Raw genomic sequence first — 21,837 nt, 5'->3', positions numbered from 1 at the left:
AATCTCTGCATGGAATATGACATGTCCTCCCACATTAAGGAAACATTACATTCCAAGAACATAATGTCCAATAGTAGGAGTCAAGTGTCTGAACGGTGGCTCTAGTTTCTTCTGTGATAAGTCAATGATCCAGCCAAGTCTTTAACATGGGTTTGTGAGTGAGTTGAGGTTTTACCTCACTTTCTTAAATCCAAGTACATATAATTGCTTAAAACAGTATTAAACTATTACCTGATGGCGTGTTACCTCCCTTAAGATTGTTAATATTTGCTGGCTTGTTGTCGCTGATGAGTCCATTTCCTGAAACAGAATTAAACAACCCTGAAATCATCATTCTTGAATCACTTAGTCATTAGAGATAATTTTTCACTTGGCAGAGACAAGGATTGTAACAAGATGCAGAGATCATAGCTTCACACTTCAACCATTTACACTTATAACTCACAATTGTGAATCTTGCCGTAACAGCATTAGTTAAACATAAAGAAATCAAGAATTACCGAAGGATAAGACAAGGTGCTGATTCAATAATGAATATATACCATGTACAACACTTATTACAAAGCTAGTTAGGGAATAGAAAAGTAGTATGTTGGTGTTTTGGTAAAACTGTATTATCTGTGGTTTGAGAAGGGATCTTTCTCTCCTATTGGTATAGAAATTGTACCCTCAATTGGAAAAGAATCCATGAAGCAGTGTTCAAGTTATAAGCACAAATGTTGAAGTAAAATAAATTCCAAACATGTAAAAATTCATAGTTTTTCAGAAAATCTACATATTACTATCAAACTTTGCACTGCACCTTTTCTATTAGTATGGAAACTGTTCCCGAAATAAATAAAAAATCCATGCAGTTATTTTCAAGTTATAGGTCGCACAAATGTTTAAACAAAAAATATCTGTATTTTTTCAGAACATCTAAATATTACAATCAAAGTTTGCACTCCACCTCTCCTAAGTTATAAAAAAATCTATGCAGTAGTTTTCAGGTTATAGGGCACACACATAAATGTCCTCGGAAAGGACTGATTGATGGCCATAATAGTGCAAGGGCATATATAGTTATTACAGGAATTCCATATAAAAAGAACAGAGATAGTTCTAGTGTGCAATTAGAGTGACTTCCCTTTTCCAATATAATCCAAATCCCTCACAGAGATTGCGGAGCACTTTATACTATCACTGTCACCAGTCACTGCTGCCTACTTCCCTGCCTACTTCCCTACAACCATGCACTGAGTTGAGCTCGCACCCGACTCACGGTAATGTTTACGAACAAATAGTAACTGTCATGACATCCATTACCATTCACTCAGCAAAAGTGTTTGGTTTCTTGGTCAATTTGAATTTCTATTTCAAATATCATCTAAATAGTATTGTAAGACTGTAAGGGGAATGTTGGGTTCTTTTTCATTAGTCTGCGATCTCATTACCAATCTGTTCAAACAAACGATGAATTCATCTGGCACATAATGCGGTTTCACTGATGTTTCTTGTTCTACTGACCTGTAAGATGCTTTTTCCAGTAGAAAAACACGGCAAAAACGATGAGACCCAGGCCCAACATGGCCCCTAACACAGCTGCCAGCACTGTCACCATGTCATTAGAAGTCTGCGAAGAGCCTGAAATTGGAGATCACAACTGTATAACAATGTGCCTGGCATTTACTAGAGGCACCCATGCGTCAACAGATAATTTCCCTTGAATTGTTTGGAAAATGTTCCCAAGGGTTACCGGTACCTAATCTCATTAAAATCAGATCTTAGTGCTCGCTGCTGCTACACACAAAGATCTGAGGACATCACATTACAGGTCACGTCAGAACAACCTCTGGTTTGATCAATCAGAGCATCACTTACTAGATTGCTAAAGTGAAAGTCCTTATGCGTTTTCTAATGATGAAACCACAACAACATTGACACAGGTCAATCGGAAGGACAGATACGGACTGATTCAAAATGCAAGACATTGTCGATCTCTGGTTCCAATGGGTCAATCAATGAAACGGAAACTTTCCATAGTTCTAGGAAAAAGTACTCCTTTACAATCTTGGCCATCTATTTGACATTCCAGAATTTTCAAATTTTGAATAGAGAAATTTGACAAATATTTTTAAAAGCATAGTCTGGAATAGAAGTCACCATTTGGGAACTAGTGCCGTGGAGCTTGAGAATACTGCTTTATGATATGAACTGGATGTCGATTTCATTATGGGATTTTGATTGAACTGTGCATAGACTTGTTAGTCCAGCATAAAAATAACTCCATAATTTCAGTCTTGTTTGGCAAGGGTGGAAACTGGAGTCTTAAAGTCAGTTAACTCCCTTGCCTCAGGAAGATGGTTTTACTCATAACACTGCATGACAGTTTGTAGTCCTGCTTGACAAGACAAACATGTGTACAGTTTCTGTCAGTATAGCCATGAGAACTGGTTCAGAATAATAAACCTCAAATGTTACTGGTTAATGAGAATATTGGAGATATACAATTAAGTAATCTTGGGCTTGTGGACTAGTGTGAATTCGAAGATTGTCAGTTTGGGGATATGAAAAAGTTTGAAACTGCATGTTTGTGATATGCTATGATTAGGAAGTAAACAAAGTTACTTTAAATCATGCACAATGACTTGATACGTAACATTCTGGCAATGTCACTGGGAAAGCAACAGTTGGAAACCAATGAGAGAATGTTGACAAAAGTGAGGTGAGGTGAGGTGAAACAAGATTAAACATCGCATCCAAGATTATTGCACCTATATAGCGACGTGCATGCATGTGTGTGTGTGTGTGTGTGTGTGTGGCTGCTTGTACTAGTCTGGACTGATGCCGTTTTTATAGTGCCAGCACACTGAGATACCATGCTGCAGTTTAACATGAATACCCCACTCAGACACAGTATACTGACTCCGAGCCGACCAGTCCTTGTTTTAGCCCCTAAATGCTGATTGCCAGACAGGTAAACAACAATTACCATCTTTTAACGTCTTTTGGTATGACGCGGCCGGGGATTGAACCCCCAACCTTCCGCTCTCCTGGCTGACGCTCTACCAGTTGACCACGGAAGCAGTCAATGTGGGTAAGAAAACAAACCATTTGAAAAATTATTACCAGGCCTGGAACCAACACAAAATTTCAAGGTATACGTAAATTTCATTGCCCATGTCGCTGGCAGTGAAGGGGATGGCTTGTTTGTGACAACTGTAAACTATATTGACAGTACTCAAAAAGAGAATGAAAGAAAATTTCCTTAAACAGCGAATTAATTGAGTCCTCTTGCTACCAGGTGAAACTCGTCAGACTGGTGCACACTAATGATATACCCGGTAGATGATAATTTCCGAGTGACATGGAATGATGGATTATCTGTCCCAATTGAAAGACATATTGTAAGTTTCAGGAACTTTCAACATTAATTTCACGAGGGATAACCCACCATCCCTTGTCACGAGTAGTTTATTGATTTTATTACTCATCATCAAGTTTTAAAATAAGAAGCTAAAAAGACAAGAAACAGTTTACTCTCAAAACAGAGGTGAGGTTGCATTTCATAATATTCATATACATGTGAAATGGCATTGAATTCGTGGAATTTTACCTGATCACACACAGTCTTCACTCAACACTTAGATTCTACGAATACGAAATAGTTTCTTTGAGCGGCCTTAATTCTTCGACAATTTAAGCAATAAAATGACTTTGGGCAATTAATATACATTTTAATTCATGTATTATAGCACAACTATTTAAATAAAAAATGACTTGGCATTATTGTTAATACAATATTCGAACATGTGTAGTTCAAACTGTTGGCCAGTTTCTCTTGGTCGACATGGCCGTCAGAGTCACTCAAAGTCAAAGTCACTAGCTCTCATGACTACGAAAAGAAAACTAAACGTTTTGTAAGTCAGCACATTTTTAACAACAACAAACTGTGTGAACTTATTCTACAAGTAAGGTTTATTTGACAGACTCTTTCAAGTGAGCATATGTCTTACATTTTAAAACAAGTCATTATTTCAAACCCGAACATTGGAATGTGGCTAGGGGGGCCTTGATCTTAAAGTTATAGATCTTGGCCAGAGATATTTTGCAGCATTGTCACGAAAGTTAAGCATAAATGGGCATTAACCAAAAACACTGGAGCAAGAGTTTAGTCTGAATCCAAAAATATGTCGACAACACAGCAACATTTGGGGACAGTGGACCCTACATCCAACTGAAAGGGCTTGCAGATATTTACATGGAATACGCCACTATAGATCTAGCCAGAAAACAGGCAGTGGATCAAATCAGAAGTTGCGTGCTGTGAGTGTGAAGAAATAATTCATATTATTTTCTTGAGTTTAGTGCATATCTTTTTTCCAAAAAACACAGCTGTGTAGAAGAGGTTGCGCATTATACGCCATAATGAGTTTTGACGTTTTACATTACCGTGAGCACATAACAGCGGAAATACCATGTCAACAAATCCATACTGAAGTACTCAAATTAATCATGTCATAACACTGTCTGGCAATAAAAAGTGTTCATTGTGTATCTGGACTTATATTTGTAACTTATTTCATTAACTTTATTCAAAATTCCTTTTAATATTGTTTTTATTAATTTCGGCAAAATCGTGTGTGAAGCAATCGGAATTATTAACAGCAACCACGGTCAGATTACCGCTATTGATGCCTTGAAACGACTTTAGTTGACAGAGAATGGATACATATATCATAAATGCCATACTTTGACTCTACTTCGTGTTATTGTACCGAGGCAGATACTACAACAACATGCGAATTGGAAGACGTTTCAACGGTTCGGATGCCACTGATTGACATAGGCGTAGCGGTTGTCAATAAGCAAGTGACCAATCGTAAGCAAGCTTGTATATGACTTCGGTTTCTCTTGTTGATAATTTCTCTAGCAGTCGACATGCCGCCGAGAAAGGTAGCAAAGCTGTCACATTCTCAAAAAACTTTGTCATCGATGTTTGGTCAGAATGATACGATTGAGACAAGTGAAACTGAGCACGGCGAGCACAGCCAATGAACCTGTCAGAAAACGGAAAGTAAGAACATTCCAGTCAAATTGGCTAACTGCACACGGCTCGTGGTTGATATACGATAAGGGAAAGCGACTTCATGTATTGCAAGCTTAAATATGCACCGAAAATGGTAAAACAAATGGCATGACACGTAACGCTAAGTGCAGAAATTTCCAAAATAGTACCTTAACCAGGCATATAAATAATAATGATCATAAATTGTCAATTCAGACTCCGTAACTTCGTGAAGATTTGCAGGTAGCACATGCACGTATGACAGCAAAACAAGATAAGGCAGTTGTCGCCTTGTTGAAATCTGTACACTGGTTAGCTTGTGAAAACGTCCCCCTGACAAAATTTCAAAGTTTTATTGACTTTTTACATGAATTTGAAACAGAAAATATCGAAGTTCTCAAGGAGGGTAAAGTCAACTATGATTTGCTAACCACTGCCAATGATCTCCTAAAATCTATGTCTGATGTGATTGAGGACGAAAAGCGGATTAAGTTAGAAAAATCTCCGTTTGTTACTGCTTTGGCAGACGAAAGTACAGACATCACCAACCACAAACGCCTTGTTATTTATTGCCAAATAATAGAAGATATGGTGCCTAGCACTCATTTTGTCACAAACATTGAGTGCACAGATACGACAGGGAAAGGAATTGCAGTGGCAATTTTGGATGAATTGGAGAAACGCGGTGTCCCTCCACAAAAGATCATGAGTCTTGAATCAGATGGTGCATCTACAATGACTTGGAAGTACAATGGTAAATTCATGTGTTCAAACTGCCTATCCAATTTGTTGCATTATATATATCTGTATGCAAATATTGTCACTGCTGCCGTGCATTGGTTCTATAGGGCATTTTATTTTGCCAGGGCCAAAGGAGAGACATTCATGTATTCATAGTTTAAACAGGATTTTAAGCCAGTAGAATTATTAATTTCTGCTTAAATGCTATTTTTCTTAAAAATAACACCATTTAATTTCCATTTATTTTCAGGTTTTTTTTAAATGGTACCATTTATTTTCAGGTTGTTTTTTAAATGGTACCATTTATTTTACAGTTATTTTCCATTTAAATACCATTTTTGAGGTACTTAGCATATTAGCATATAAGGAAAAGGCAATTTAAATATTTCCGCTTAAATGAATGGAGAATCAATGGAGTTTTAGTGGTTTTGAGAGAAAAAATGGTATTTAAATGGAAAGTCAATGGTCAACCAATCAATCAGTTTATTCGGTAATAAGGCCTCAGGCCCACGTACAGACATATACAATTTAGTTTCACATCAAGTGCTGCATGAAATAATATTTACAGGTAAGAAGAACGAAGACAGTTAGCATTTTTAACATAATTGGCTAAGTTCTCAAGGCGGTTTACATCAGAAGAGTTTAACATTCTAACCAGTGTGTCTTTACGATTATTACCAGTAATGAAGTCTAAATATGGGAAATATTTTGAGCGAATATCTTCATAAATAGGGCAAACAAGAATGAAATGAATTTCATTTTCAACTGCCCTTAACTTGCACAATGGACAAAACCGGAGTGTCTTATCGATGCCATCCCTCCTTCCTGTGTTATGCATAATTCCCAGTTCTCCAATACGTAAAAGGGTAAGCATACGTCGCTTTTCTTTTGATAATACATTTAATAGATACGGTTCAAGTGATAATGATGTCTTAAATAATGAATACAGTTCTAATTTCGAGCATCCAGACAATTCAGAATACCATGTTTGTGCATGACAGTCCTTAACCCTCAGTATAAACTCACTTATAAAATATTCAGGATCACCAGCACCTTGAAATTCCCACACATGTCCGAAGCCATGAGAATATAACATATTCTTAATAGCCGAAACCCATGTATTCCTACCAACGGCATCAAACCTAACTAACATATCGTAAACCCGTTTTGGAAATCTCTCTTGAGACATATTAAGAAGCTTAAACCAGTATCTTAAACATCTTGTGTAAGAATCAATATAAATACCATATCGACCACACTCAAAGCACTGCAATATTTGTAGATTTGGAACCGATACGCAAAACAAATTTACAAAACTTGGCTTGGAAACGTTCGAGAAACAACCATTTATGAACCCCCCAAATCTCTCAACCATATAAAATAATAGGTTTAATCTGAGAGTCGAACATTTTAAACAACACTTTGGGAGCGATATTTCGAAGTTTATAACTAAGCTGTTTTATAGGAATTAAAGCTTTACTTGCTTTCAAAACTAATGTCAATGTTGTATTACACATAGCAACACATCGTACATAGTTGGTATACACCATCCCACAGGAAAGAAAAATGGCATTTAAATGGAGTTTCAATGGGACAAAAATAAATGGGAAAAAAATGGTTTTTCAATGACATTTCCTTTCAATAAGGGTGTATCATGTTCACTTCTCTTCCAACCAACTTTCCGTCAATCGTTCATTTTTATCGGGGACAACAATGTCGCCATTGTTGTTTACATGCAGTTATAGTACACGATTTATTCCATCAAATGTAATGTAAATCACTGTCAACTTAATGGAATACACAAAACATAAACCTAACTATCATAAACAACATGTGTGGACGATATTTTATTTGGATTAATAAAAACTATAGTGTTTCGTTTGTTTGTTGTTTAATGCCGCACTCAGCAATATTTCAGCAGTATGACGGCAGTTTGTAAGTTATCAAGTCTGGACCAGACAATCCAGTGATTGGCCTCATCGCAATTGGGATACGATGACCACCGTTAACTGCCTTTAATGGCAAGCATGGGTTGCTGAAGAACTACTCTACCCCAGATCTTCACGGGTCTATAGTTTATAGAACACTTTATGTTGTAAATGACAATTCCCATACGACAGAGATTTGTTTGTGGAAAAAGATGAATGAACATGATGAATGGGTAAATGTAGTCCCGGCAATGCGTCATTAACCAATGAAATTACAATGAGAATACTACCCTACACACCCATATGTAACAAGAAAACAGCGTAATCACTATCCCATGCCATGGGTCACATTAGAATCTTGTTGGTTCATATAGTTGGTTGGTTTGTTGTTTAACGCCACACTCAGCAATATTCCAGCTATATGCAGAGGTCGGTAAATAATCGAGTCTGGACCAGACAATCCAGTGACTGACATCATGAGCATCGATCCACCCAATTGGGATCGATGACATGTATCAACCAAGTCAGCGAGTTATACCACCCGATCCTGTTAGTTGCCTTTTACGACAAGCAGAATCACCTTTTACGGCAAGCATCGGTTGCTGAAGACCTACTCTACCCCGGAAGGTTCATATAGTAGTGACTATAAACTATAAAATATAGTCCTATAAAGCCTTAGGAAGAGAGGCACTTGGTTCGATTCATGTCATCAGTAAAAATGATTAAATGTGAAATTAATCCACATGAAAGGCCCCTTCTCAGGTTGTTTCAGAAATCTTGTCACATAGTATGCACTGAATTGAAAAGGATTGGGCAAGGGCTATAACTCAGTAAAAAAATAATTGATAGGACCAATTTTCGAACTCAGTCTTGACAAGTATTTCTTAGAAACAATAAGAATGAAAACTTTCATTTATGCAACTTCAGTAGTTCCTGAGAAAATTTGTACCCATTTCACACAGTATGCACTAAGTTGAAAAGCATGGAGCAAGGGCCATAACTCTGTAAAAACAAAATTACGACACTCTTTTGAGATCATGACCAGAAAATTTGGATGGAAGGAAGGATAGGCTGACAGATGGACGGAGGGATGAACAAACTCCGTTGGTATATCCCATGTATAAACATGTATTGACGCTTGTTTCAATCAAGAAAGACAGTGTGGATTGCCATTTTCAAAGTCATCTCATTCAATCAAGATTTGAAACAAAGCCACAGTGGTGAACTGGCCCAGGTTGATTATGATAATAGAATCAAGATGCACAAACTACACCATATAAGTGAGAGTATCAGAGAGCATAGAGAGGCAAAGGTGACATCAAGACAGATAAACAACATGCAAAGAGGAAGATTTATTCCCCATCAGGAACAGTTATACAGATGCATTAAAGCTGTTCTTACTTGACGTCCCCATGCGAGGGGTCTCTCCTGTGGTTGTGTCGGAGCTACCACTAGCTGGTAGTGTGGCTACAGGTTTTGCTACAGTAGGCTGGGATGCACCTGTTGGAAATGACTGGTCTGATTAACTAAGGAACTGTCACAAATGCTAGAAAAAAGATTTTCTGGCTTCATCTAATAAATACAAATCATATGGCTTTGAAAATGTAGCATGTATCAACATAACGCGAATCTACCCTATTCTAACTTACACTGTGATTAGCCTATAAAGGTTTGTTTGTTTGATGTTTAATGCCACACTCAGCAATATTCCACCTATATGACGGTGATCTGTAAATAATCAAGTCTGGAACAGACAATCCAGTGACTGACATCATGAGCCTCGATCTATGCAATTAGGATACAATGACATGCATCAACCCAGTCGCCGAGACTGACCACCCGATCCCGTTAGTCACTTCTTACGACAAGCATAGTCGCCTGCCTAAAATTAAGATAAAATTTGTAATGCATGTACAAAATGGCCAATGGCCTGAGGTAATTAACTAACACCTGTCCTGTCATGAAGACCTTACACCTTCCCGTGTATTCTCACAGGTGAAAATGTCACCTGAGTTGGGGGTCTTCTCAAAATATTGGTGTTATTATACTTTATTGAGATATACGTTGATTTGGGTGGCAATGGCCTGAGGTAATTAACTAACACCTGTCCTGTCATGAAGACCTTACACCTTCCCGTGTATTCTCACAGGTGAAAATGTCACCTGAGTTGGGGGTCTTCTCAAAATATTGGTGTTATTATACTTTATTGAGATATACGTTGATTTGGGTGGCAATTACCGTATTCGACGTAATAAGCGCCCCGCTCTAATAAACGGCCACAGCGATATTTGCTAATATATTGGCAAGTGAACAATCCCAATAAGCACCCCTTCCGATTGATCAATGTACACAAGACTTATTTATTCAGGTATAATATGCAATCGTGTGTTCTATGCACCCTTAATTATGGGCAATCAAATTCTGGAAAAATATATCTGTCGTATATAAACAGTTCAGGCCATAAACCACAAAATTTATCTTTCAACTCTGTTTTTCCTACCAAAATAATATTCCAATAAGAGCCCCCTATTTCTAATTTTGAAAGCCCTTTGGCGCTTATTACGTCGAATATGGTAAGGTAATATTTGCTTGGAAAAATGATGGAATAGTGGACAGTGACTGATCGACCAACCATTGATCACGGCGGACAGAGGACTGATTGACCAATTACTGATGACAGCAGTGACCAAACTTGGAGTCTTGTTTTATCCTTTCCATAATTTCTGCTTAAGAGTTGACAATAGGTATGGCAAATCCAATCAGATTGTCACTCACCAGTTTGTTGACCATTTTGTGTAATGGTGATGTTTCCAGTAGTTGTGGTGATACAGCGAACACAGTGGCTTTCATTGACTGATGTCTTCTCAGAACACAGACATTGGCCTTCCTCCTGCCAGTGTGGGTTGTGTGGTGACACCTTGAAATAAAAATAAAAACATCATAAGAGTGTGTGAGTGAGTGAGTTGGGTTTAACACCGCTTTTAGCAGTACTCAGTCATATCACGGCGTGTCAGCTTAATGTGGGAGGAAAGCCCGAACTGATGCAGGTCTCAGACGTTTACCACTTATGTGAAACCCATGAGCACAGGTATGGTGCTGACAAACCTAGAAACATAATCGGGGCGAACCAGGATTCCAACCCACAATCATAGGTTTCTGGCGTGCCAAAGGGACATAACTCTGCACAGCGAATCGCGGCGCCTTAGATGACTGGGCCACCTGTGCCCCCAAACGTCATAAGAGCATGACCATTAAATTGTGAAGAAGAAAGTGACATACAGAGCTGTTTCATATTAGGGCATGCCTAGAGAATGAATATGAAAACTGATAAAACACTAAGTATACACCATCAGGACCATCTGATAAACACTATTTATCCATCTTACCGAGGCAAGTGAGTGAACTGACTATGAAAGTCCATTTTCCACCCTTGCCGAACTAGGCTGGTATTATGGAGTTACATTTTGGCTGGACTAACGAGTATATGCATAATCCAATCAAAATCACGCACCAAAATCGAAATCCGGTTTGTAAAGTGTCGGTCGACTGCAGGATTTGCAAAGCATGTGCACCGATTTTCTAAATCTTTTCCTGTTTTTAATCAAGGTGCTCACGTGATTAGATGCACTTCGCGATGTAAGATTCGTTTTATCACAAATAGATCTTGATTATCGATCAGATCGTCTTGACTTGGCGCCACCGTTTTGTTTGAAGCAAATGCAAGTGATACGAGAGGTTGAATCTGATGGGTCAATAGGAGAGGCATAGAAAGGACTCGTAACAGCCACTGGTGGCGCTACGATCGAGCCCAGGAATTCCAGCCTAGTTCAGCAAGGGTGGAAACTGGACTTTTAAAGTCAGTTAACTCTCTTGCCTCGCGAAGATGCTATTTATCATACCTCCATGTCAGAATGATGAGATCCGATTGGTTCACGTGATCTTGATAAAATACTGTATATCCCGCCTTGGAGGGGAATAAATTTCTCAGCAGGGTAATAAATCTATTATACCCTGCCATGGGCAAGTTAGGTTCCAAGTCAATGGAAGTCACGTGACATAGCGCAAGCTAACCTCAGCTCAATCGAACAGCAGTTTTTCGAATTTTGAATTTGTTTGAATTATTTTACATGTCATATAAAAACATGTCAGTAAGATAAATTTGTTGTAGCAGGATAACGAGGGGTACATGGAGTTTAAAGTGTCTCCCTCCTTAGGTTTTCTACCACTCGGTTCCAAAACAGGACGCATAAAGCCCCATGTAACCCTCGTGATCCTGCTACAATTTATAGTATACACGGGGCGGTCGGGTAGCCTAGTGGTTAAAGCGTTCGCTCATCACGCCGAAGACTCGGGTTCGATTCCCGACATGGGTAAATGTGTGAAGCCCATTTCTGTTGTCCCCCGCCGTGATATTGCTGGAATATTGCTGAAAGCAGTGTAAAACCATACTCACTCACTCACTCATTATAGTATACACCATCTGATAACATACTAACTCACTACAGCTACATCTGGCTGATAAACATGATATATATACCCTCTGATGACATCCAGATCCACTACAGCTACATCTGGCTGATAAACATGATATATATACCCTCTGATGACATCCAGATCCACTACAACTACATCTGGCTGATAAACTCGATATATATACCCTCTGATGACATCCAGATCCACTACAGCTACATCTGGCTGATAAACTCGATATATATACCCTCTGATGACATCCAGATCCACTACAGCTACATCTGGCTGATAAACACGATATATATACCCTCTGATGACATCCAGATCCACTGCAGCTACATCTGGCTGATAAACTCGATATATATACCCTCTGATGACATCCAGATTCACTACAGCTACATCTGGCTGATAAAAACGATATATATACCCTCTGATGACATCCAGATTCACTACAGCTACATCTGGCTGATAAACACGATATATATACCCTATGATGACATCCAGATTCACTACAGCTACATCTGGCTGATAAACTCGATATATATACCCTCTGATGACATCCAGATTCACTACAGCTACATCTGGCTGATAAACTCGATATATATACCCTCTGATGTCATCCAGATTCACTACAGCCACATCTGGCTGATAAACATGATATATATACCCTCTGATGACATCCAGATCCACTACAGCTACATCTGGCTGATAAACATGATATATATACCCTCTGATGACATCCAGATTCACTACAGCTACATCTGGCTGATAAACATGATATATATATACCCTCTGATGACATCCAGATCCACTACAGCTACATCTGGCTGATAAACACGATATATATACCCTCTGATGACATCCAGATTCACTACAGCTACATCTGGCTGATAAACACGATATATATACCCTCTGATGACATCCAGATTCACTACAGCTACATCTGGCTGACAAACATGATATATATACCCTCTGATGACATCCAGATCTACTACAGCTACATCTGGCTGATAAACACGATATATATACCCTCTGATGACATCCAGATCTACTACAGCTACATCTGGGTGAAAAACATTATGTACACACCAACTGATGATAAATTGGATCACCACAGCTGCATTTGATAATTAACATTCACTCACCCACACTTTGTAAATAGCTGGTTCTAGATCATAGAATGTGTGTCTTATAGTAACAGCATCCTCAGATGGTTTCTGGTAGTTCTAGAAAAGACAAAATTGAACATTTGTATACTCATTCACAAAATGTAAGCATCAAACACAAAACTTCATAAATTTTGATTGTTAATACCATCCTTGATATACAAAATTCAAGTCTTCATATTACAGATATCGGCACACAATGGAGACAGGCTATTCTCTGGCACTGATGTTATATATTTTCTTATATAAGGCTATTAAAATATTAGTCTTGGTTCTCAGGCACCGGCCGCATCATCATGACGTTTCGTTTTTATTGCCATTTACCGGTCCCTTTTTTAAAAGAAACCCTAATATTTAAAAACAATGCAATCCAATATAGCATGTAGTGCTTTACTGCACATCTCGTGTTATGGTCATGGCGGTAATAGGAGCTTGTATGCTTGTTTATGTGGGTAGTCCCTTTCCCAGGTTGATGGTACATTTGGTTACATGCTAGTTTGAACAAGCAACGAAAAAAACAACACTGCCTGCCAAAACAATATTTTCAAAAGTCTTTGCCTGAGAACCAATTCTTTTACATTTTTTAAACCTAAGAATGCTATGTGATAAATCGCAAAGTACAAGTAAAGTGGTTTATTTCACGATAAGACATTGTTATATCATAAGTTCATATCTGGAGATTTGAGTTTGCACTCGCGACTTGATGACGTCGTATATTGGACGACGTTATTTTTTAGAGGGAAGTGTCTGGTGAGTTGTTCCCCGCAGATGGAGAAGAGTAACGCAGATAAACACGATGGCCGAACAATGGCATCCAAAAGCTGGAAAGATATGACATAGCCACAGGACCGCGCTTCTGTCTGGGCAACATGAGAGTTGTGTACTGGAGCATTGTCTTGCAGGAGACGGACACCCTTGGTCAGCATGCCACGCCTCAGTCAGTATTGGGAGAAAGGATATACAGGATATATCCACCTGTGCATGATATGGGCTTGTCCGACAATGCTGAGGTCGGAGGTCGGAGTCATCATTATTAAAAGACGTGTAAATAGTTTTTAAGCTTGTACATTTAACCATCATCCTTAAGACAAGTTAAGACGTGGGCGTCATTTATCGTACAATAAAACACTGCAGAGATTTATTCTCCCTGCAGTGTTTTATTTTCCCACTCATCAGTTATTTCTAAAATAACATGTTTTGTTGTTGCTATACATTCTCTATAGTGGGCTCTTTGTTGACACAAGGAGGTGTGGCGAGATGAAATTGGGTTTAACGTCGCGTCCAAGATCATTGCACTTATATAGCAACGTGCATGCACATGTGTGTGTGTGTGGCTGCTTGTACTAGTCCAGATTAATGCGATTTATAGTGCTAGCTCACTACCATACCGCAATTTAACATGAATATCTCACTCAGACACAGTATACTGACTCCGAGCCGACCAGTCCTTGTTTTAGCCCCTTTATGACAAACAGGGTAACAATAAATACCATCTTTTAACGTCTTTTGGTATGACGCGGCCAGGTATCGAACCCCGTACCTATCTCCGGGCGGACGCTCTACCACTAGACCACAGCGGCGGTCTTTGACACAATGAATTTTCGCTCTATGGGCGGACACTCTACCACTAGACCACGGCGGCGGTCTTTGACACAATGAAGTTTTGCTCTATGGGCGGACACTCTACCACTAGACCACGGCGGCGGTCTTTGACACAATGAAGTTTTGCTCTCCGGGCGGACACTGTACCACTAGACCACGGAGGCGGTCTTTGACACCAGGAAGTTCTGCTCTCGGGGCGGACACTCTACCACTAGACCACGGTGGCCGTCTTTGACACAATGAAGTTTTGCTCTATGGGCGGACGCTCTACCACTAGACCACGGAGGCCGTCTTTGACACAAGGGAGTTCCGCTCTCCGGGCGGACGCTCTACCACTAGGCCACGGTGGCCGTCTTTGACACAAGGAAGTTCCGCTCTCCGGGCGGACGCTCTACCACTAGACCACGGTGGCCGTCTTTGACACAATGAAGTTTTGCTCTATGGGCGGACGCTCTACCACTAGACCACGGAGGCCGTCTTTGACACAAGGGAGTTCCGCTCTCCGGGCGGACGCTCTACCACTAGGCCACGGTGGCCGTCTTTGACACAAGGGAGTTCCGCTCTCCGGGCAGACGCTCTACCACTAGGCCACGGTGGCCATCTTTGACACAAGGGAGTTCCGCTCTCCGGGCGGACGCTCTACCACTAGGCCACGGTGGCCGTCTTTGACACAAGGGAGTTCCGCTCTCCGGGCGGACGCTCTACCACTAGGCCACGGTGGCCGTCTTTGACACAAGGGAGTTCCGCTCTCCGGGCGGACGCTCAACCACTAGACCACGGAGGCCGTCTTTGACACAAGGAAGTTCCGCTCTCCGGGCGGACGCTCTACCACTAGGCCACGGTGGCCGTCTTTGACACAAGGGAGTTCCGCTCTCCGGGCGGACGCTCTACCACTAGACCACGGAGGCCGTCTTTGACACAAGGGAGTTCCGCTCTCCGGGCGGACGCTCTACCACTAGACCACGGAGGCCGTCTTTGACACAAGGGAGTTCCGCTCTCCGGGCGGACGCTCTACCACTAGACCACGGAGGCCGTCTTTGACACAAGGGAGTTCCGCTCTCCGGGCGGACGCTCAACCACTAGACCACAGAGGCCGTCTTTGACACAAGGGAGTTCCGCTCTCCGGGCGGACGCTCAACCACTAGACCACGGAGGCCGTCTTTGACACAAGGGAGTTCCGCTCTCCGGGCGGACGCTCTACCACTAGACCACGGTGGCCGTCTTTGACACAAGGAAGTACAGCAATAAATCATTGCGGGGATGCTCAAGAACATGTGTACTTACTCTTCCCTGACACGAGTAACTGTCCAGTGTGCTGATGACGCAGAGGAACATTACATTTTTATGATCACGATCACTGACAAGCTCAATGTTGTACTTCTTGAAATTATACTCCTTTGGTGCCAAGCTGAACTGGACTGTAATCCTGGCTGGTGCTGTCAGGTTATCACTCTCATAGGAGATCGATGTCGACCAATTCGCTGAAGTAGCTTTTCCATTTTCTGGAAAAAATGCCACAAATTTCATACACTAATAGGAGTGACAAGGCATAAAGATATCGCAATAGATAATTTCCACAATGTAGATTTCCCTTTAAATTCCACAATGCAGATTCCCTTTTCATTTCCACAATGCAGATTCCCCTTTCATTTCCACAATGTATATTTCCCCTTTTACTTTAATAATGCAGGTTCCCCTTTCAATTCCACAATGTAAATTTCCCCTTTTACTTTAATAATGCAGGTTCCCCTTTCAATTCCACAATGTATATTTCCCCTTTTACTTTAATAATGCAGGTTCCCCTTTCATTTCCACAATGTATATTTCCCCTTTTACTTTAATAATGCAGGTTCCCCTTTCAATTCCACAATGTATACTTCAATAATGCAGATTCCCCTTTAATTTCCATAATGTATAATTTCCCCTTTAACTTTCATAATGTATATTCCCCTTTTACTTCAATAATGTAGATTCCCCTTTAATTTCAATAATGTATAATATCCCCTTTAACTTCAATAATGCAGATTCCCCTTTCATTTCCATAATGTATAATTTCCCCTTTAACTTTCACAATGCAGATTTCCCCTTTTACTTCAATAATGTAGATTCCCCTTTAATTTCCATAATGTATAAATTCCCCTTTAATTTCCATAATGTATATTTCCCCTTTTACTTCAATAATGTAGATTCCCCTTTAATTTCCATAATGTATAATTTCCCCTTTAACTTTCACAATGTATATTTCCCCTTTTACTTCAATAATGTAGATTCCCCTTTAATTTCCGCAATGTATAATTTCCCCTTTACCTTCCACAATGCAGATTTCCCCTTTTACTTCAATAATGTAGATTCCCCTTTAATTTCCATAATGTATATTTCCCCTTTTACTTCAATAATGCAGATTCCCCTTTAATTTCCACAATGTATAATTTCCCCTTTTACTTCAATAATGCAGATTCCCCTTTAATTTCCATAATGTATAATTTCCCATTTAACTTTCACAATGTATAATTTCCCCATTTACTTCAATAATGTAGATTCCCCTTTAATTTCCGCAATGTATAATTTCCCCTTTACCTTCCACAATGCAGATTTCCCCTTTTACTTCAATAATGTAGATTCCCCTTTAATTTCCATAATGTATAATTTCCCCTTTAACTTTCACAATGTATATTTCCCCTTTTACTTCAATAATGCAGATTCCCCTTTAATTTCCACAATGTATAATTTCCCCTTTTACTTCAATAATGCAGATTCCCCTTTAATTTCCATAATGTATAATTTCCCCTTTAACTTTCACAATGTATATTTCCCCTTTTACTTCAATAATGTAGATTCCCCTTTAATTTCCGCAATGTATGATTTCCCCTTTACCTTCCACAATGCAGATTTCCCCTTTTACTTCAATAATGTAGATTCCCCTTTAATTTCCATAATGTATAATTTCCCCTTTAACTTTCACAATGTATATTTCCCCTTTTACTTCAATAATGCAGATTCCCCTTTAATTTCCACAATGTATAATTTCCCCTTTTACTTCAATAATGCAGATTTCCTCTTTAACTTCCACAATGCAGATTTCCAATGTTATACAGTGTGAGCAGCAGAGAAATGCCAATCACTCCACACCACTAAAACGACAATTGTCACTCATTAAAAGCAACCAAGAAAACTGTAAACAACCTAAATTAAAATGAACCTATCAAAGCCTACTTGACTTCTTAATTACACCTGCTCATCTCAGAAAAATGTTCAAATATTACCAAGGAATGGTTGAAGTTTAAAGAATGCTGTCTTCGGTTTTGACTCTGCTGCCATCGGCAAGGTGAATATCTTCATTCGGTACAAGAAGTCTATCCCTGAGGGGAAGCCGATCATTTTCTTTCTGAACACCAGCTGAAATTGACAGATCGTGAAATAATGATAATTTCAGTGCAATGCATGAAACGTTGAAATGTTGAAATCAGCATCTCAATGAAATGCAATGATGTCATTCTGAACTAGAATGTGTTTTAACTCATAAAAACAGATGTCTCCCCCTCCTGTTTTTGATACGGTATCTCAAGTTGTTACTATAAATGTGTTTGCAAATCAAAAAAAAAAACACTAGGAAAAAATACTAGAACAGATTTGCATTAATGAAGCAGCGTTAGGGTTGATGTCATGATGACTCTTTATGATAAGAATTTTGAACAGCAGTTTAGATGATCGATCGTATTGTGCAAGTAGATGTATATCTATATGCATAGAACAATCATTAGCTTTATGCTTAGTATAAAGAGACTTGAGAAAAACAAGACATTAAAATGATTAAAAATGAAAAATATCAAAGGCAATAGTTGAGCATAAGGTCATTGCTCATGTGTAGATTTTATGCAAATATATTTATTACGGTAGTTTGAGAGCTATGGCTCAGATATGTAGCCTAGAGTTTTTGAGACTAAGTCCAAATTGTTTCCATGGAAACATAAAAAAGTAAAATTCTGAATTTGTTTAAAATAGCAAAAGCCACCACATAAGCCAGGGGCGGTCGGGTAGCCTAGTGGTTAAAGCGTTAGCTCGTCACGCCGAAGACCCGGGTTCGATTCCCGACATGGGTACAATGTGTGAAGCCCATTTCTGGTGTCCCCCGCCGTGATATTGCTGGAATATTGCTAAAAGCGGCGTAAAACCATACTCACTCACTCACTCACCACATAAGCCAATGAGCAATCCATATGCCAAGTTTTATTGAAAAATGTTGAAAGGTTTTCAAGTTATAGCCCTGAAACAAACCCTCACCTCAAATGAGACTAAGTCGAAATTGTTTCCATGGACACATAAAAAAACATGATTTTGAAAAATTTAAAATAGCAAAAGAAACCAGTTCAGCTGATATGTAATCAATATGCCAAGATTCCTTGAAAAAGATTTAATGGTTGTCAAGATGTTTTCCGGAAACGAACCCTACCCTCGTTTGACACAAACTAGTATGTAACCAAATAAATAGTTGTGTACAATCAACCCGGGAAAGGGCCTCCAAACATTAATGTACTCCTTGATGAGTAAAATATTGAAATACAGTATCTGACTACCGTTTGACTTCCATTGTGTGCATATTTCATGCATACAATGAGCTTTGATTTTATTTCCAAACGTGAAGACGTTACTATGAGCACACACCACCAGACGAAACAGGTCAACAAATGCATACTGAAGTTAGTACTGTTATTACACTATTCTGGAAATAAAAGCATTCATTGTGAATCTGGACGATTGTTATCCATCATGTTACTTTTATCCCAGATTTGATTCAATTTTGTTTGCTTTTATTTCGGCAAAATCATTATATTGGATCACATTGTTTTTTAAGTATTGTAGCATTTCAATGCTGGGGTCGTGTGTTCGAGACACGGACTATTTAAGGATTTCTTTTTTCTTAAAATTGAAATAAAGCGAAATGTGTGGCGGACTTTATGATGATGCGGGCGGTGCCTTAGAACCAAGAGAATTATTTTTAGCCCTATGAGCTTACCATGTAGTCCTGGTTGGTAAAATTGTTCTCAGCAAAGTCAAACACACGGCAATAGAAAGGATCTCGGGCAGAAATTCCTGTTAATCTATGGATTTCTACATAGAACCCCTTGAGATGATTGAAGCCAGCAGCTGCAAAAACAACACATGGAAATGAAAGTCCTTCCTCGTCCATTCAGCTGAAACAAGATGCAACTCCCTGTCCCCATCTTCCGAAATGCCCACCACCCTGCATGCTCAACACAACACCATGCCTGCCCAACACCCTGCATGCTCAACACAACACCCTGCATGCTCAACACAACACCCTGCATGCTCAACCCAACACCCTGCCTTCCCAATCGTGCCTGCCCAACACCGTGCCCGCCCAACACCGTGCCCACCAGACACAGTGCCTGCCAACACAACACCATGCCTGCCCCACACTGTGCCTACCCAACCCAACACCATGCCTGCCCCACACTGTGCCTGACCAACCCAACACCGTGCCTGACCAACACAACACCATGCCTGCCCCACACTGTGCCTGACCAACCCAACACTGTGCCCGCCCAACACCGTTCCTGCACAACACTGTGCCCGCCCAACACCGTTCCTGCACAACACCGTGCCTGCACAACACCGTGCCTGCACAACACTGTACTGCCCAACACCATGCCTGCCCAACACTGTGCCTGCCCAACACTGTGCCTGCCCAACCCAACACTGTGCCTGCCCAACCGCTATTACAGAAAAGATTTAAGGCATGTATCTATATTTTTCACTTTGTGTGCCACTGTGATTGATACTTGTATCAGGAAGTAAAAAATCGCGATCCACCGATGTATCAGTGTATCGTCCCACCACAAGTATCCTCCCTAACAACAAAGTCATAAGCACTTCTTGTTTATGGACATCACTTCCGGTTTGGGAAGACAAATGCCAAATGCTGTGCAACTTTGAAACCAAAAATCCTTTTCTTCAGGCCACCTTAACAAGAAAGTATAAGTACATATACTTCTCATTTAAAAACATGGCCTCAGTATGGGAAAATGAATGACCAAAGTAGTAGAATTTTGAAAATGAGAGTCCTAGCTACCTTACGAAGTAGGTCAAAAGCAATTCTGGTTGGAGAAAATAACGAAATGTCATTTGCAGTGTGACTTAAACACATTTAAAATCCCATGCCTCTATCTACATTAAACAGAAAATTACATCCACTTCCTTCTTAATAGTGTCATTACAGGTTTAGAAAATGCATGTGTAATGCAACAAATCTGTAATTTTTAAAGAAGGTACCATGCCTCTAACTACCCTTCAAAGAAAATTAAATGCACTTCCAGCTTTAAAATTTTGACCCACAATTTCAGGGAAATCAGCTTCAACCAAACCCTTAACCACCACCCAGTCTAACATTTTTTTAGTAGAAGATAAGAGACTGTCCCTTCCTTAACAACAAGAGGTAGTTTCTGACCCTCAGCATAGGGTGTGTACCTGCTGCAGGGGGTTTCCATGTGAAAACCAGCTGGGGGTTGAGGTTACCGGTTCCGCCCTTGACATACGCTCCCTCCACCGTCAGGGACTCCGGCGAACCCATGAAAGGACCGCCCAGGTGAGGCGGGAGGACACCATTCCGGCAGCCTGAAGACAAGAAATGTATTGTGTACAGAAAAACATTGTTCATCACATGCAAAGCTTGCATCTTATTCATTCTAAACAATTCATCAAACGCCTTTGTGGGAATTCTGGGTCAATGGGTCAGAAAAAGTCCAGTTTGGTGAGGTTTCGACAGTGGTCCCGTAGAATAATGAGACTGAATCCCTTCTTGCGTCAAGTTCTCAGAACAGATTGCAAACACAATGTCCCGTCAACTGGGCGTCGACATATTTTC

The 21,837-nt window shown here is 39.9% G+C and overlaps 1 protein-coding gene across 2 annotated transcripts in view; it reads right to left on the bottom strand.

Annotated features, from left to right (window-relative positions):
* LOC124116603 overlaps window positions 1-21,837 on the bottom strand; it is a 53,966-nt gene that overhangs the window by 10,275 nt on the left and 21,854 nt on the right. Inside the window, exons 3-11 of one of the 2 annotated variants that reach the window (XM_048401405.1) lie at window positions 21,441-21,587; window positions 19,969-20,099; window positions 18,218-18,350; window positions 16,239-16,456; window positions 13,332-13,412; window positions 10,492-10,633; window positions 9,118-9,216; window positions 1,507-1,623; window positions 232-300 (exon numbers count right to left, since the gene is read on the bottom strand). In XM_048401405.1, the coding sequence (XP_048257362.1) occupies window positions 232-300; window positions 1,507-1,623; window positions 9,118-9,216; window positions 10,492-10,633; window positions 13,332-13,412; window positions 16,239-16,456; window positions 18,218-18,350; window positions 19,969-20,099; window positions 21,441-21,587 (1,137 nt within the window). The remainder of the gene's footprint in view (window positions 1-231; window positions 301-1,506; window positions 1,624-9,117; window positions 9,217-10,491; window positions 10,634-13,331; window positions 13,413-16,238; window positions 16,457-18,217; window positions 18,351-19,968; window positions 20,100-21,440; window positions 21,588-21,837) is intronic. The other variant, XM_048401406.1, reaches the window with a different exon arrangement.

This window comes from Haliotis rufescens, unplaced genomic scaffold (genome assembly GCF_023055435.1).
Source record: "Haliotis rufescens isolate VD_foot unplaced genomic scaffold, xgHalRufe1.0.p SCAF_22, whole genome shotgun sequence".
NCBI classification, from domain to species: domain Eukaryota; kingdom Metazoa; phylum Mollusca; class Gastropoda; order Lepetellida; family Haliotidae; genus Haliotis; species Haliotis rufescens.
Note: the sequence above shows the minus strand (reverse complement) of the source record. Positions and strands in the feature narration are given on the sequence as shown.